At 39.1% G+C, this 13,933-nt stretch overlaps 2 protein-coding genes across 3 annotated transcripts in view; both read right to left on the reverse strand.

The window, feature by feature from the left end:
* Positions 1-692: 692 nt before the first annotated feature.
* Positions 693-9,370, reverse strand: kcmf1 (potassium channel modulatory factor 1). Its single transcript, XM_071465604.1, has 7 exons — positions 9,181-9,370; positions 7,189-7,356; positions 6,811-6,950; positions 4,544-4,645; positions 4,256-4,439; positions 3,499-3,793; positions 693-2,305 (listed from the first exon to the last, which is right to left on the reverse strand). Exons 1-7 carry the CDS (start codon positions 9,194-9,196, stop codon positions 2,041-2,043), a joined length of 1,170 nt encoding a protein of 389 aa, XP_071321705.1. The 5' UTR covers positions 9,197-9,370; the 3' UTR covers positions 693-2,040.
* A 1,831-nt stretch (positions 9,371-11,201) lies between these two features.
* itga1 (integrin, alpha 1) overlaps positions 11,202-13,933 on the reverse strand; it is a 60,468-nt gene continuing 57,736 nt past the window's right edge. For both annotated transcript variants that reach the window (XM_071465603.1, XM_071465602.1), the window contains 4 exons: positions 13,321-13,428; positions 13,062-13,157; positions 12,832-12,945; positions 11,202-12,529 (listed from right to left, as the gene is read on the reverse strand). In XM_071465603.1, the coding sequence (XP_071321704.1) occupies positions 12,473-12,529; positions 12,832-12,945; positions 13,062-13,157; positions 13,321-13,428 (375 nt within the window). In that variant the 3' untranslated portion in view covers positions 11,202-12,472. The remainder of the gene's footprint in view (positions 12,530-12,831; positions 12,946-13,061; positions 13,158-13,320; positions 13,429-13,933) is intronic.

Genomic DNA, 13,933 nt, shown 5'->3' on the forward strand with positions numbered 1-13,933 from the left:
TTATTAAGGGGCCTGGCTGCCCTATGAGGGAGGCCTCAGTGTGTCTGCTGCAGGAAGAATAAACATAAGAACGTCCCTTTGTTTCTCTCCCATGAACATGATTCAGTTATGTAAGGTGGTTACTAGTTACTACCCAACTGATCAATACATTTTGATTTTACTTGCCAACTGGGGCATGTGGATTAACTTGGTGTGTGCTTTGATTACTATATTTATATATGTTGTATGTCATTATATGTGTTTTCATTTTGCTCTAACATCATTCCCTATTTGACATTTATGAGCACTATATAAACATCTAATAGTTTATAACACACTTAATATGCAGATGTAATTACATTTGTAAATGTTCATTAATGTACAGTATTTGTCATTATATTTAACTTTGCAGATTAAGTCATTTTTATAGCATTATACCACTGGTGTGTGTCCACAAGAGGGGTTATAGTTATTGAAAAAGACATTACTGTACATTTATGTCTGCTTACAACCACATTATATTGTGTTATAAACTATTTATTCAATGTTTATATACTGTTTAAAATTCTAAATATGGGAATTCAAATGGTGTGCTCGAGATTTAAAGGTCCTCATCCTTACTCTTCAAGCAGATTCTGATGAAATCATGCCAGTTAAACACAAACATTTGTGAAATCACAACAATATCACAAAGTGCAAAAGGTGTGACGGTGTCTTGGTTTCATCAAAAGCTGTGCACAGTTTATATTTATTGTATTCTAAATTTACATTTAAAAAAAAAGTCTGCCCATGTCTTAGAACCATTATGAAAGTTAACGCACAAATTCAATATACATCTCATTGTATTTTACATAGAGGGTAAAAGTATAGGCATGAAGGTGGCATGATTCATATCAAGGCTCAAGAGTCAGAAAACAAACATGAATAAATAGAAAGTGCTAACCCTAGCAGAAGAAAATATGAATGATTTCTCTTTAAAAAAAACTGCAGTGTGGAAAGTCTCAAGCTCCTATTACCCAACAAAGAAATTCATACAAACCATTGAGAGCATGTGGTCTGACACTGTGCATAAGCAGAGTGAATGTCAGAAAACCGTGTGAAGGAAAAATGGATAGAGTTGGGCATCTGTACTTATCTATAAATTATAAAGTATACTGTGCCTAAACAGCTTCTCACTAAATATTAACATCTAGGAAAATTTCAGAGGCAAGGTCTGTTTTCATCTGATGCATGTAGTCGTCGCTCTGCAGCCTTCGACATATTCAGACAGTCGTCACAGAGAAAAGGCAATCTGGAGCTGAGAGACACACACATTGCAGCATTTCTTCAGAAGCTACTGTAGAATTGTTTTCTCTTCATTATATATACTCACTCAAAGAAAACCCAACAACATATATTGTTAGAGTCAAATTTTTGCATGTCAGTTGTGTAAACTACTCGATTTTCAATACTTAACCATGTTTGAAATAACCATTTAAAAACAGTTGAAAGCTTTGGGATATTTAAAAAAAAAAAAAAAAGTTTTAATGACAAGGTCATTAAAAGTCATGCACGCTGCAAATAACTGCATGCAGTAGTTATGGTAACCCATCCAAGCACTTTTTATTTATTAATAGTCATAAACACACACAGCAGCTTCATCAGAGGAGCCTATGCTCTCTTGACTTTTGAATGTGGAGTATTTATACGAAGAGCCGTTTGCATGTCACAGGAAGCAAAGGTCTGCCACAGCTGCCTGTAACATTTACCTGATAAAGAAAAGAAAAGTTATGTGGATTGATTATCAACTTCATATATATTTTATATATATTTATATATTTCTCTTCTCTCGCTCGCTCACTCAGTTGCTATTGCGCACTCGTACATTTATCCCACTTGCTCTCATTTATTTTTGTTTTACAATGTAACAAAAATGGTGACAGGCCTGAAATTACAATCACCAAAAACAAACTCAGAAAATAGAGGGAGAAAGGAGGGTGAGGCCAGGGAGGACTGCTGCTGTTTGCTGCCCATCACTGACAGTTGCAGCAGAGAGGACACAGTCTGCTTGATGCTCGGACATCAAAGAGGAGGCGGCGGAGGCTCCTTCCCCGTGGAGTTGCTCTCTCTAAGCTGGAGGTTCTCCAACGCCACATCTAAAGGCATGATATCCACACAGCCCATGGCTCCGAAGTCAGCGAAGTCTCGGCGCTCTTCCTCGTCAGAAGAGGAGCTCTCTTCGTGCATCAGCGTGGACAAAAGCAGCTCCTGGACGAACAGGCTGCGGTCTGCACGCTCTCCTTCTAGAAACTGTCGCTCTGCTTCGGACATCTTAGGTTCATTCAACCTGAGGAAAAGGTTAATATTCATTTTAATACATATTGGCGATGCACTTGGAGTTAAAATGTTTTTATACTAAGTACAAAGAGAACATAAGAAGCTATGAAGTAATGTTTTAAAAAGTGGGTCCCTGAATTAAGTTGTGTTTCTATGGAGACTGAACTTGACTTGCGGATTTCAGAGTAGCTAGGAACCTCCGATTACTTTGATGCAGATAAATGTAAAAAATGTTGTCACTTAAATCTGCATGATTCACTGATAACTGTGTTCAGATTCAGATTTAATTACAAAAGTCAGTGGTTCTAAGAACTACAAATGTCTTCCAAGCACTCATACTGACTTTAGCTTCTTGGCCTTCTGTGACTTTAGAGACTCTAAGTGCTTTCCCACAGAAAACTTTCATTCTTCTGTATTTTGCATGTTTAAAAGAATAAGTCTGGTGTTTTTCTTACTGTCAGTAAAATCTCATAAAAAGACCAAAACCAACAATTAACTTATCCTGTTGGCCCATACTACCAACTGTCGTCCAAAAAGCCTTGAATGTTCCTTCATTCCTTTGTTACACAGGCACTGTAGGTCATTTTGGATCAATCCAGCAAATACTGCCCTGCTGCCGTAAATACTTGCTAGTATAATAAATCAGCAGCTGAAAACAGCCCCCAATAAATGCTCTACTTTCTGTTTGAGCAACATTTGCTGCATATTACAGTGGTCAGATGTTTTAGGAAATGATTTAGCCATAAAAAAATGTAAGTAAAAAATTCATTAAAACATGTAACCATATGTCTGTGACCTGTTTTTAAGTAGGAACCAACAGACAGGCTGGGGAAAAGACAAAGTGAAAGCTGGACAAATGCATTGTTGATTCTGGTCTTTTAGTGGGATTTGTTGACATTAACACAAATATTGAATATCACCAGACGAATCCTCAACTTAATCATTTAAACATAATTGTAAGATATATTATTAATGATTAGTTTTTTTTCATGAGTTACTAACCAAGTAACAAGTGTCAGGGAAAAAAAAAAAAAAAAAAAAAAAAAAAAAAACACTGAACATTTGTCACTATAGACTTGGATGCCAAGGTGCAGCCAGAATTAACCATCAAAATAACATTTACTCATACTGAATTTTCTTTGACAGCATATTAGCTCATAAACAATGTACTGTACTTTGAAACCAATGACTGGCCACACTCACCGTGCTAATAGGAACTGGGAGCTGTGGGAAGAGGATGAGGGATTGCTTTCACCCACTGTGGCAGTGTTGGCAGTTGCTGTGCTGGGTGGTGGGATGGTGGTGCCAGTGTTGCCCGGGTTGTTGCTGCGTCGTGTTGCGTGGCGGCCCGTCTCCACTTGCTGTCGTGCTGCCTGAGCCTGCTGCCGCTCCAACTGCAGTTGCATCTGGAGCTGCTGAAGCTGGGAGGCTGAAGGCCCTGACGAGTTTATCTGCCCCCCTGCCGCACGCCGCACACCTGACAGCTGAGACAACAACTCTGCAGGAGACACAACAAAAACAGGCTTCACTGTTAGCTGTTTCTAAATAAGTCATGATTTCAAAAGACAACACTATAGATACCTGTAAGAAGATATGAAGGACGGTGATGAAAAGAGGAATAAAGGGGTTTCTTTAGATATGTTAGTTCCACATGGCCAACATGACTCAACAAAATACTGCTATTTAACGATCTTTCTGTGTCCCTCAAAAGCCTGAAAAAAATACTGGCATGTTAGCAACACATATACAAATCACCTACGCAAAGAAACATTTTCACAAATTCTGGATACAAATTCAAGGTAGAAGTGTATACATTTGGTCACCATGGTCATTTTTTACCAGCAGAACATACCAGTGAAGGATCTAACTCTTCCTTCGTGGTTCTGATAGATCATTTTGAACCACCTATGTGGAAAGTATAATTATATGAAGAGTATATTAGTAAACCACTCATTCTCACCTGCAATTGGGTCCATTGCTTCTCTGTTACTGGGGGTGTAGGTAGAGCTCTGTGATGAGGAGGATGAAAGTCCTCCTGTGGAGCCGCTAGTAAAGTGCATATTTGTGCGTCGTGCTCTGGGACCGCCCAGTCCTCGTCCAGGGTGGAACATCCTGCGTACATGTCGAACACTGCTGGACTCATCGTAAACACGGACCGTTAAGGGAAAACACAGTAATGTGACACTATATATGGTGATAGTTTTGGACATTTAAGTTACACATCTTTATGTAGACACAGAAAGGATATTAAATCTCTTGGTGCTCTGTGTTCGAGTGTGAGGTGAGCTGTGAAGTCATCTGTGACGTGGTTGGGGTCCCCTCCTGGCAAGGCAGCACATATTGGACAAATCTGAAATGAAAGAAAGAGGTGCGTATTTGAGATGGATGCTCTTTGCCTGAACAAACTTTTGTTGTTTCCATCGCTCCACAATGAAACAATACTGATGTACTAAGCAATATTGTTTTGGTTTTTTTTTTTTGAGTCAAGTCTTACCCTGTTACATTGTTCTTATGTTGCATCTTATCCAGTCTTAAGGGAAGTTTAGGGACTCACTGTGGACTTTTTTTTTTTTTTAAATGTATCAAAATTGATGCAGCAGATATTTTTTTTTTTTATTCCACACATTCTTCTTACTTGTCAAAACCTGGGTCCTACATTACCCACAACAATCGTCAACAGTACAATACTATCATTGTAGTATTATTTGACTGTGATGATAATCTCAGTAGTTTGACATCACACAAATGAAATCCCACCAAAGGTAAAACCAGACAAAAACAAACCAGGGCTGCAAAGATCGATACTTTCATCAATTAGTCGAGTGACAGGAAATTAATCAGCAACCATTTTGAAAATTGGTTAAATGTCATTTTTCAAACAAAACTATTGCCTTGTTCCAGCTAGAAAGCCACTGCTTTTCTCTGTCATTTATGACAGTAAACCTTGACTTCTGGTCTGTTGTCTGGTCTGTCAAATAAAACAGGCAGTCTGAGTATATCACCACACACTGTGAGAAAATAATGTGGATTTTTCACCATTTTCTGACATCCTGCTTACAAAGTGTCTATTTAAGAAAATAATCAGCAGATTCATCAGTAATGAAAACAATAGTTAGCTTCACCCCTAAATAAAGCACACTGAAAAGAAAAAAGAAGTTAAGTGCAGTACTACTATGCAGTGAACTCAAACCTACTCCAATATGTGTCACACATCTGCAGTGCCATCAAACTTCATTCCAGTTTGATGGTCAAAAATAGAAAATTTCAACACAAATGAGTACATTAAGGCCATCACTACATACTTCATTCTCTTGGTCACTAAGCCTATATCACAGCACATACACAACGGATCTATAATGCATCAAATTCACAATGCAACATCCCTGCAAATAACAATCTCTAACTTAACTGCCTTTTACAAGCACAGCAACAGGTTATAGAAACACTTCAGCTGCCTTACAGCCAACAAAAAGACAAAAGCCAACAATTGATCCTGTGAACAAAGTCTGACAGTTTATTCATCTTATTGTTGTGCAAAACTATTAAAAAAACATTAATAAGCCACACTGTTGCACTGGATGACATCTTCCAGTAATACATGGGCACTGTAGTTTATTTTGACATACACCATCCTGCTACTGTAAATAGTTATTAGTGCACCAAATGTGTATTAATCCACAGCTAAAAATAGTCCCCAGTAAATACATAATTTACTTATATATGAGCAGGGTTTGATATAAACCTACAGAACCCAGCTGTTTTAGGAAATGGCTTAATGACTTTTAAAGTGAAACTATGTATGTGTGTGAGCAGTTTTTTAAAGATTTACATCCTTAGCATGAATGACAGGGTTAGGAAGTTGTAAAGTATTGAGAGATGGACTGGGACAGTGTTAGTTTTGGTCTTTTCTGCTGTGGCATCAGCAACAGAATCCTATAAAAACAAAAACAATTGCAACAGAAGTCTCTGCAGTGTAGTGAAGTAGTTTCATGTGGCATTAGTGGGCAACTGAAGCCCAAATACTTCTAGTTGGCTCTACCTATGGGCTACAAGGGTCTCTTTTTCCAGCAGTAGTTGTCCAAGAGACTACCTGCAAGCCTGCCAAGCAGGTGTCATCACTGTCAGCAGCAGCCTCACCCTTCGCCTTGCTTTACTCATTGTACTCAGCAGTGGACAGAGCTCATATTATCTCACAGCAATTAATGTATAAATGCCCTCTGCGTGAACACTTTGATAAGTCATTTTAGAAGTGCAGTGCTAAACAGCAAAGCACACTGCCTGTCTGCATCACTACAGATCAAAAGGTTAAAAAACAAACATCTCTCCATTTAATGACTTCAATATACAGAATGCCAGTGGATGGCAGAAGTAAACTAGGCTGCTGGAGCTGCTTCAGGTAACAGAAATTACATTTGAAAGGGCTGTGCACATTACTGGGACAGTATTGATAACTGATACATAAAATTTAAATCTGTAAATGCATACCCTGATTTCTTAATATGGGCATATACTCACCACCTCTGTGGAAGTCTCTGCATGCTCTGAGGTGACATGCTCCTGTAAGGACGTCTCTGTGAAGCCCATCTTGCCACAGTAAGGACATGTGAATGACTGGGGTTGCTCTACTGAAAAAGTGTCTCCTCCATAATACAGGTCTACGAGAAGGCAGTAAAAACAGTAATTGTTATTGTTTGTAAAGCATTAGTTTACTGATCAACACTAATCACAGGTATCACAGTACAAAATTAGGCTAAATGAATTACATTAATCATAACTGCAATCATTTTTGAATGATTTGTAATCACAAAGCAAGCCACGACACAGGCATGATTAATTTGTGTATGATCAGTAAGCCACACAAGTTACTGTCTGGCCTTTCAGCTAAGTCCTTACCATAGTCTACCCTGGTTAATATACACTGCATGGGGTGCTCTGTGGTGTGTCTCGTTGTTGTGGCTCCGCTCTCGTAGCACGATGCGCACAGGTCGTAGTCGTAGCAAATTAAACACTTGAACCGTCTTCCTCTGAAGTTCCCTTTTAAACATGCATCACAGCTCACACCTGTAAATAAGAAAAGAATGCATAGTCAGACACAGAGACCTGACAATAAAGTTACAAATTCCTTTTAACTGCGTCTGTGAGACTGGCTGTGAGAAAGCAATCTATCTGTGGGCCAGTCTCACTTACATGAGCATGTGTTTTGGAGTGGCACCAACCCACAAGCGCCAGCAATGAAGAACTCTGGCATTCCAGAGAACTTCACAAGCAACTCTGAGGCCTGTCACAAACGTATGAAGCATCTAAAAGCTTTTCAGCTTTTGTTACTCATTTATAGCACAGTCACAGAATTTCAGGTACCATACCACTATTTGTATTCATCTAGAGCTACATGACCCAACTAATCAGGTGAGAAGATAACATGGAGCCAACTAGAGCTCCAGAAAAGTCATCGACTCCTATATTCTCGAAGTAGTGTATCACTATTTACCTGTCACCATATTAAATATTATTGCATCGCTCTACTTGTTCACTCTTAACTACATGATTTCAGTGACAAAGTTTTCAAACACTGGCTTAGTACTCTGCAGACACATTCATTATCTATGAGACATAATAGTTATCATTAAATTATAGTATTATTATATTATACAATATCATAACTCCTGCCTCACTGACATTTCTTTTGAAGGGAAAACGCCTTATTTGGCAATCCCTGTATAGTACCTAGGCAAGTATTAAGGGAATTTCCTCTGACTAATTTGACCTCTTGCTACAAATAGCTTTAAAATATTAACAAAAAACTCCACAGAGGTAACATTTATTAAGCAAACCTAGACTTGAAAAAACACATTATTTGGCAATATGCAGCTATCAGCGCTACATGTTGATTAAAGGCTCGGTCGCACTACTGCAGGTTTTACAGAGGTCTCAGTATCTATCACCTGTGTGATATAAAAAGAGTCTGTCTTCGTCAGGTGGACATAAAATCTATTACACAAGGAAACAAGGACAAACTAGCCTGGCGTCTTGAGATAATCAACTAAACAAGCTAACAAGTTGCTTAAATGTCCCACTATAAACAAACAAGTTACTAAGCATTCCCCTTGGTCTCACTAAGACTAACTAACCGTATTGTGGCCATGTTTGCATTACAGAACAGCACAGCAACTTAACAGGGGATAAAACAGGATAGCCTCCTGCTACAGCTAAACGTAACGTGGTTCCCGAAAACAGCCAAATTTACACTGCCATCTGGTTTGCAGTTAAACATACCGTAACTTAACCCTATCTGGCTGGTAGCCTGCCACCTAGCTAACTTAGTGCTTGGTTTATGGAAAGAGGCCTCAGACTTTCTGTCTTCTTCTTGATGACAGTGCATTCGGTAACAACAGCAGGTTATGTGACCAAACGGGACACTTCACATTAGAGCAATGGGCTCTTATATTGGCGCAAATGTAAGCAAAAGATGATGGTAGCTACATTAGGGTATATCATAGTGTGGGGTTATGAGCGCCAGTATAAGCAACATTACCGATTCCTTATGTTAGCATACATTAGCCTGCTCGCTAGCCCAGCTAGCATAAGGCAACGCAGCTCCTAGCAACGGCTAACTGCTAAGCTCTGCTATGTTGCCGTATCATTGTAACCGTTTGCGCCGAATTAGGGGACATTATACATTATGTACACCAAAGATATTGACAGCAAATATATGTATGTTGGGACAAATTTGAAAACAAGCCTCGAAAAGCGAAACAACACCCCCCCCACACACACACACCCCCACCCCCTTACTAGAATAAGCACTTAGCAAAGCTAGCAGAGGAGCTAGCTGCTCAGGTAATGTAGCTCCAACCCCCGGCGCCGTGGACCCGTTTATCAACTTACCCTCATGTCGGGACATCCTACAAGCAGCGACACAGCCCTTCCTTGGGCTCCCCAGCGCGCTCAACGGGGGGACCGATACAGTTTATGAGATGCTAAACTGGAAAATGCTTCACCCTCGTTTCTTTTTCGAGCAAGATGGATCCTCCAGCAGCTTACAGTTTGTTCTGCTTCCCCTCCCAGAGTGTTACTTATCGCTGCATGCTTGCGGGTGAACACCAGACGGCGCTCCGCTACATCACACCACACAGTTGGACAATTGGGAGTTTCTTGCCCTTATTTTTGCCTCGCAGGAATCTGGCCCTGAGCAAATTATAATTTGAAAAATGCAACAGCCCTGCAATAAATCCTGCAATAAATCCTACCTTCATGAAGGTTATAATGTTATTGCTGAAATTACTTCACAGAGGTGTTGATTGCACTGTGTGATAATTTTGGAAAACGTAGTGTGTGGTGTTGTTGAGCAATAGGCTGTACAGAGAGGTGTTTCTATTATTTAGCCTAGCCTCACTGATAACAAAATGGTGGACAAAATAATAGAAACACCTCTCCATTCTTATGCAAATGACCATCATTTTGAATCTACAACTCTCTAAAACAGTTACAGTCTAATACAACAGTCCTGCAATAAATCCTTCCTCCATGAAGGTTATAATTTTCAAATTTTCTTTTTATTGTTTTGGAGGTGTCCTTCATTTGTCGACTGACAGCAAGTTGGATAATTGATCAAGAAATCAGAATATATTCACTTTGGTACTTCTTTTAATAATGATGGTAAACTTTCACTATTTTCTGACATATTATACACTGAACAATCAATTGATTATTAAAGAAAATAATTGCCAGATGTACTAACAATGACAGCGATTGTTGGTTGTGGCCTTAACAGTACTCCTGGGATGGAATAATAACACCTTGTCTGAGATTTTCTGTTAATTACTTGACTCACAGAAAAAATGGGAGCAAAATAATTGATGATCGAGACCTTCTTCGTAAAAAGTCTTTATTTTTGTACATAAGATTCATTTCATTTCTGTGCTGATGAGGACGCATACAGTCTGACAAACCAGTGCATTACAATGAAGACTTCACAGCAGTGTAGAAGGCTGGGATGGAGCTCACAACTCTCACTTCGTGCCTTACTCTCCTCTTAACTCTTTCTCAGAACTTAATAGAGGGTAAGATCTGAGGAACTAACTCTTTCTATGCAAGTGGACAAAGAGAGACTCATGACTCCACCCTCGTGCATAAGCCTGATGTAGCTGTACAATCTTAAAATGACTAACAGTTACACATTCTGTACATACAATTTATCACATGTGCTTCATGTCAACAGTGGAGAGCGAGCACTGAGGAGTATTTAAATATTCAAAAGCTCTTCTTCTTGCCATCTTTCCGCAGCTTTATTATATGACAATGAGGAAAAACGTCAAGAGGAAGAAACTCATTCTCCCCAGCACACAATATAACCTCTTTTAACATACTGTGTAGGTGTGCAACCTCTGGAAACAAAAACACAGAAAACCTGAATGAATAACTTTGTAAGGTACTGTGTACCGCATATGGGGTGACAATGAGCCTACAGTATACTACTGCTTTGTGTACATGTTGTAGCTTGTCTACATTACAAACCATTTACCAGTGAATCCCATTTACTATATGGTAACAGAAAACTGCTGGTGAATAGTGACACATACATGTATGTTTCCACAGTGGAGGAACATCACCATCTATTTTGCAAATTAAAAATGTTGAAATCAAAGTATGCTACAGTTGTATCTCCTCTCAATCATGTTAAAGCCTCTGCATTTAAAACACAGTCTAACAACAGGCTTAAAACCAAAATAGTGGATACAAACCCTCATCTTCATCTATAGTTGCAGTACTGAATAATTATACTTTCATTTTCTCCTGAAAATATAACAATATTTACATATTTGCATCAGCTTTGAAATTGTGAGAGAGGCCAGATCATTCTCTTAAATGTGAAATGTTAATGTCGTCATTCATGATACTTGTAGCACCTGAGCAAAATCATGTTCTCTGACCACTGATCACACACACACACACACACACACACACACACACACACGCACACACGCACACATAAAAAGATAAGACTTGTTGATAACATCTCTTAATTTACATGAATTAAAGCAAACACAATTCTGTACATTTTAAAGCTGTACATGTTTGAGCACTTATTTATATTTACAATACAATCAAAGGTTTGGATTTTGAAGGTGCAGCTTTCTGTATCCCTCAATAACCAAGGTGAAACTAATTACAAACATTTAACTTCAGAGGTGGAGCAAGAGTTTTGGTTGTTGAACTGGTTAACTAAGATCAAAAGTATAAAAATTAAAAGCATACACGCTGCATCTTTGTTTAGTAAAAAGCTTGTGTTCAGGTCAGTGTCTTTCGCCAACATTTTACCATTAAGGATGAAGAATGTGCCATGTTGTATTGGTAAAACTCAACAAAAATGTCAAACAAAATGATATGAAATGCTAAAAGGTACAGTGTTTTGTAAAACTAATCAAGCAACACAAGAGTCTAAGCTATCAGACAGACTGCTCCAACACATAAAAAGTTCACATATTGTCTCAGAAGCAAACAGACCTTTGGACATCACTGCTGTAATGATGTAGAAAGTAAGTGAGGTGACTTAGGCGACATTGGACTTTTCACACTGAAAAACCTGAGTACTTTTTTTCCTCTAAAGCTGGAGTGCAGCTATTGTAGATCTGAAGGTTTTGCAAAACTGCTGTATGTAATCCAGATATTTGCTACTTTGCCAAAAGGTGCCTGGTCAGTGATGACTTCCTCCTCTTTTCTGGTTGCTCTTCTTGAAATGCCTGACCTGACTTTACTATAAAGTTGACCAAGAACCAACAATGTTTGCAGCTACCTCTTAGCATTTGTTTTGCATGGAGACTCATATGCTTGGATTGAGTCCCAAAGATGTTACACAATTAAAAGAAAGTGTCTGTTTGAGCACTTTCCCTGTGTGAGACCATCTGAATTGCTCCAATGTTGTCGCCAAGTGCTTAAAGCAGCAAAGAACAAGAGTTTGGAAGTATTTGCAAACATTATGTAACCCAGACCGGTGAAGGAAACAGTGAACGGTACTTGTGTTTTCCAGGTGGTCACTGTGTTGTAGCACTGAGGTGTTTGTGGGTCTTTGCGTCTCCTCCATCTGTCCAACTGTCTGTTTAAAAGTCTGCGTGTCACTTTGTGTGACCTGATGGCTCTGGAAGCAGTGGCTCACAGAGCTGCTTGCCGTCTGGATACTTCAGTCCATTATTTCCTCCTTTGTGTAGTCATTGGATCGTCTCTTGAAGAAGCCCATCTGGAGGAGCAGAAAACACAGTCACAAAACTGTTCACTGCCTCTGTTAAAGCAATTGTCTGTTCTTCTTCTGCAGTTAGCGCCACCTACTGTTTATCTCAATGAACACACTCCTAATATTTGCATAAAAGCAGTGGATGGAAACTCATATTGATTCACGTTTTCTTTTGCCATTTTTCTTGAAATTCAGTTAAAATTAGTGATAAATGTGAAAGGAAACCTAACTAGTGCCAAACTTCCACAGACAATCAAATGATATTTGAAGATTTTAAATGCTGTGCAGTAAAACTCAGGAAATATTACCTTCCAAAGAATGAAGATGACAAGTGCTAAGATCAGCAGTCCTATAAGGATGCTGATTATGATCACCCAAATAGGGATTCCTCCTAAGCTCTCTTTTGAAACCTGGATCTTCACCTGAGTAGGACACATATACATTTAACAAATGTATGCACACGTGCGAAAACACACACAAGCATTCAGTGATAATACCAAAACCATACAATACAAAAACTTACAATACTATGACTTACAATTCTGGTTCTGTCACTGGTGTTCAGTTCGAATAGGTTTGTGCTTTTGATCCCCAGGGTACCATTCACCAACATGTACAGAGAGGAAAACTCCCCCTGTAAGATAAATCTCCTTTAAATGTTTGCTTGCCTGTTTATCCATCCATCAGTCAGCCGGCTGTCAGTCCTTCTTTTCTACTCTCTGTTAGTCTATCATTTATCTCCGTTCAGACAAACCAAAGCACAGAGGACAGGTGAAAAATATTCCCTTTAAACCTACCTTGATGAACGTAGGTTTCCACACTCTGAATGTGACGTTGACCTGATTGAGCTTAGCCTCAGGGAGGGAGCAGGTAAATGACGCACAGTTAAGCTCTGCAGAACAGGTCTGTAGAACAAATAAAACAACACACAGTGAGACAGGAGCACATGCCGAGGGGTGTTTCATCATCAATGTGGCTGAACCAAGATCAGCCTCCACTTATGGGTCTCCACAGGAGGAGTTATAGTTGTTAACAAACACATTATGACACTGATCACACGTCTATATACTTCTTATGAAATCATAAATACCTTTAATTTGAATAAGGTGCAGTTAAAAGTACATCTGTTGACTGGAATAATGTGGAGATGCTTAAGACTGAAAAAGTTATGAGCTCAGATTTTAATTACACAGCTCCCTGCACGTCAAAATCTCATGTGCACAGACTCATGTTCACAGTTCAGCAGTTGAGAGGATCCCTCAGCGAGGTTAAAATCAGCCGGATTGATTGATTGACAGACTGGTCATAATACTGGTTAAGCCTGAGGAGAAGCTAAACCTGAAAACCTAGTCTGACCAGGACCAGACAGGATAGTCTGGAGGGATCAGTTTCCATGTACAAACCTCAATT

The sequence above is a fragment of the Trachinotus anak genome, unplaced genomic scaffold, assembly GCF_046630095.1.
Source record: "Trachinotus anak isolate AG129_WGS33_773 ecotype Australia unplaced genomic scaffold, CSIRO_AGI_Tana_v1 ptg000028l, whole genome shotgun sequence".
NCBI classification, from domain to species: domain Eukaryota; kingdom Metazoa; phylum Chordata; class Actinopteri; order Carangiformes; family Carangidae; genus Trachinotus; species Trachinotus anak.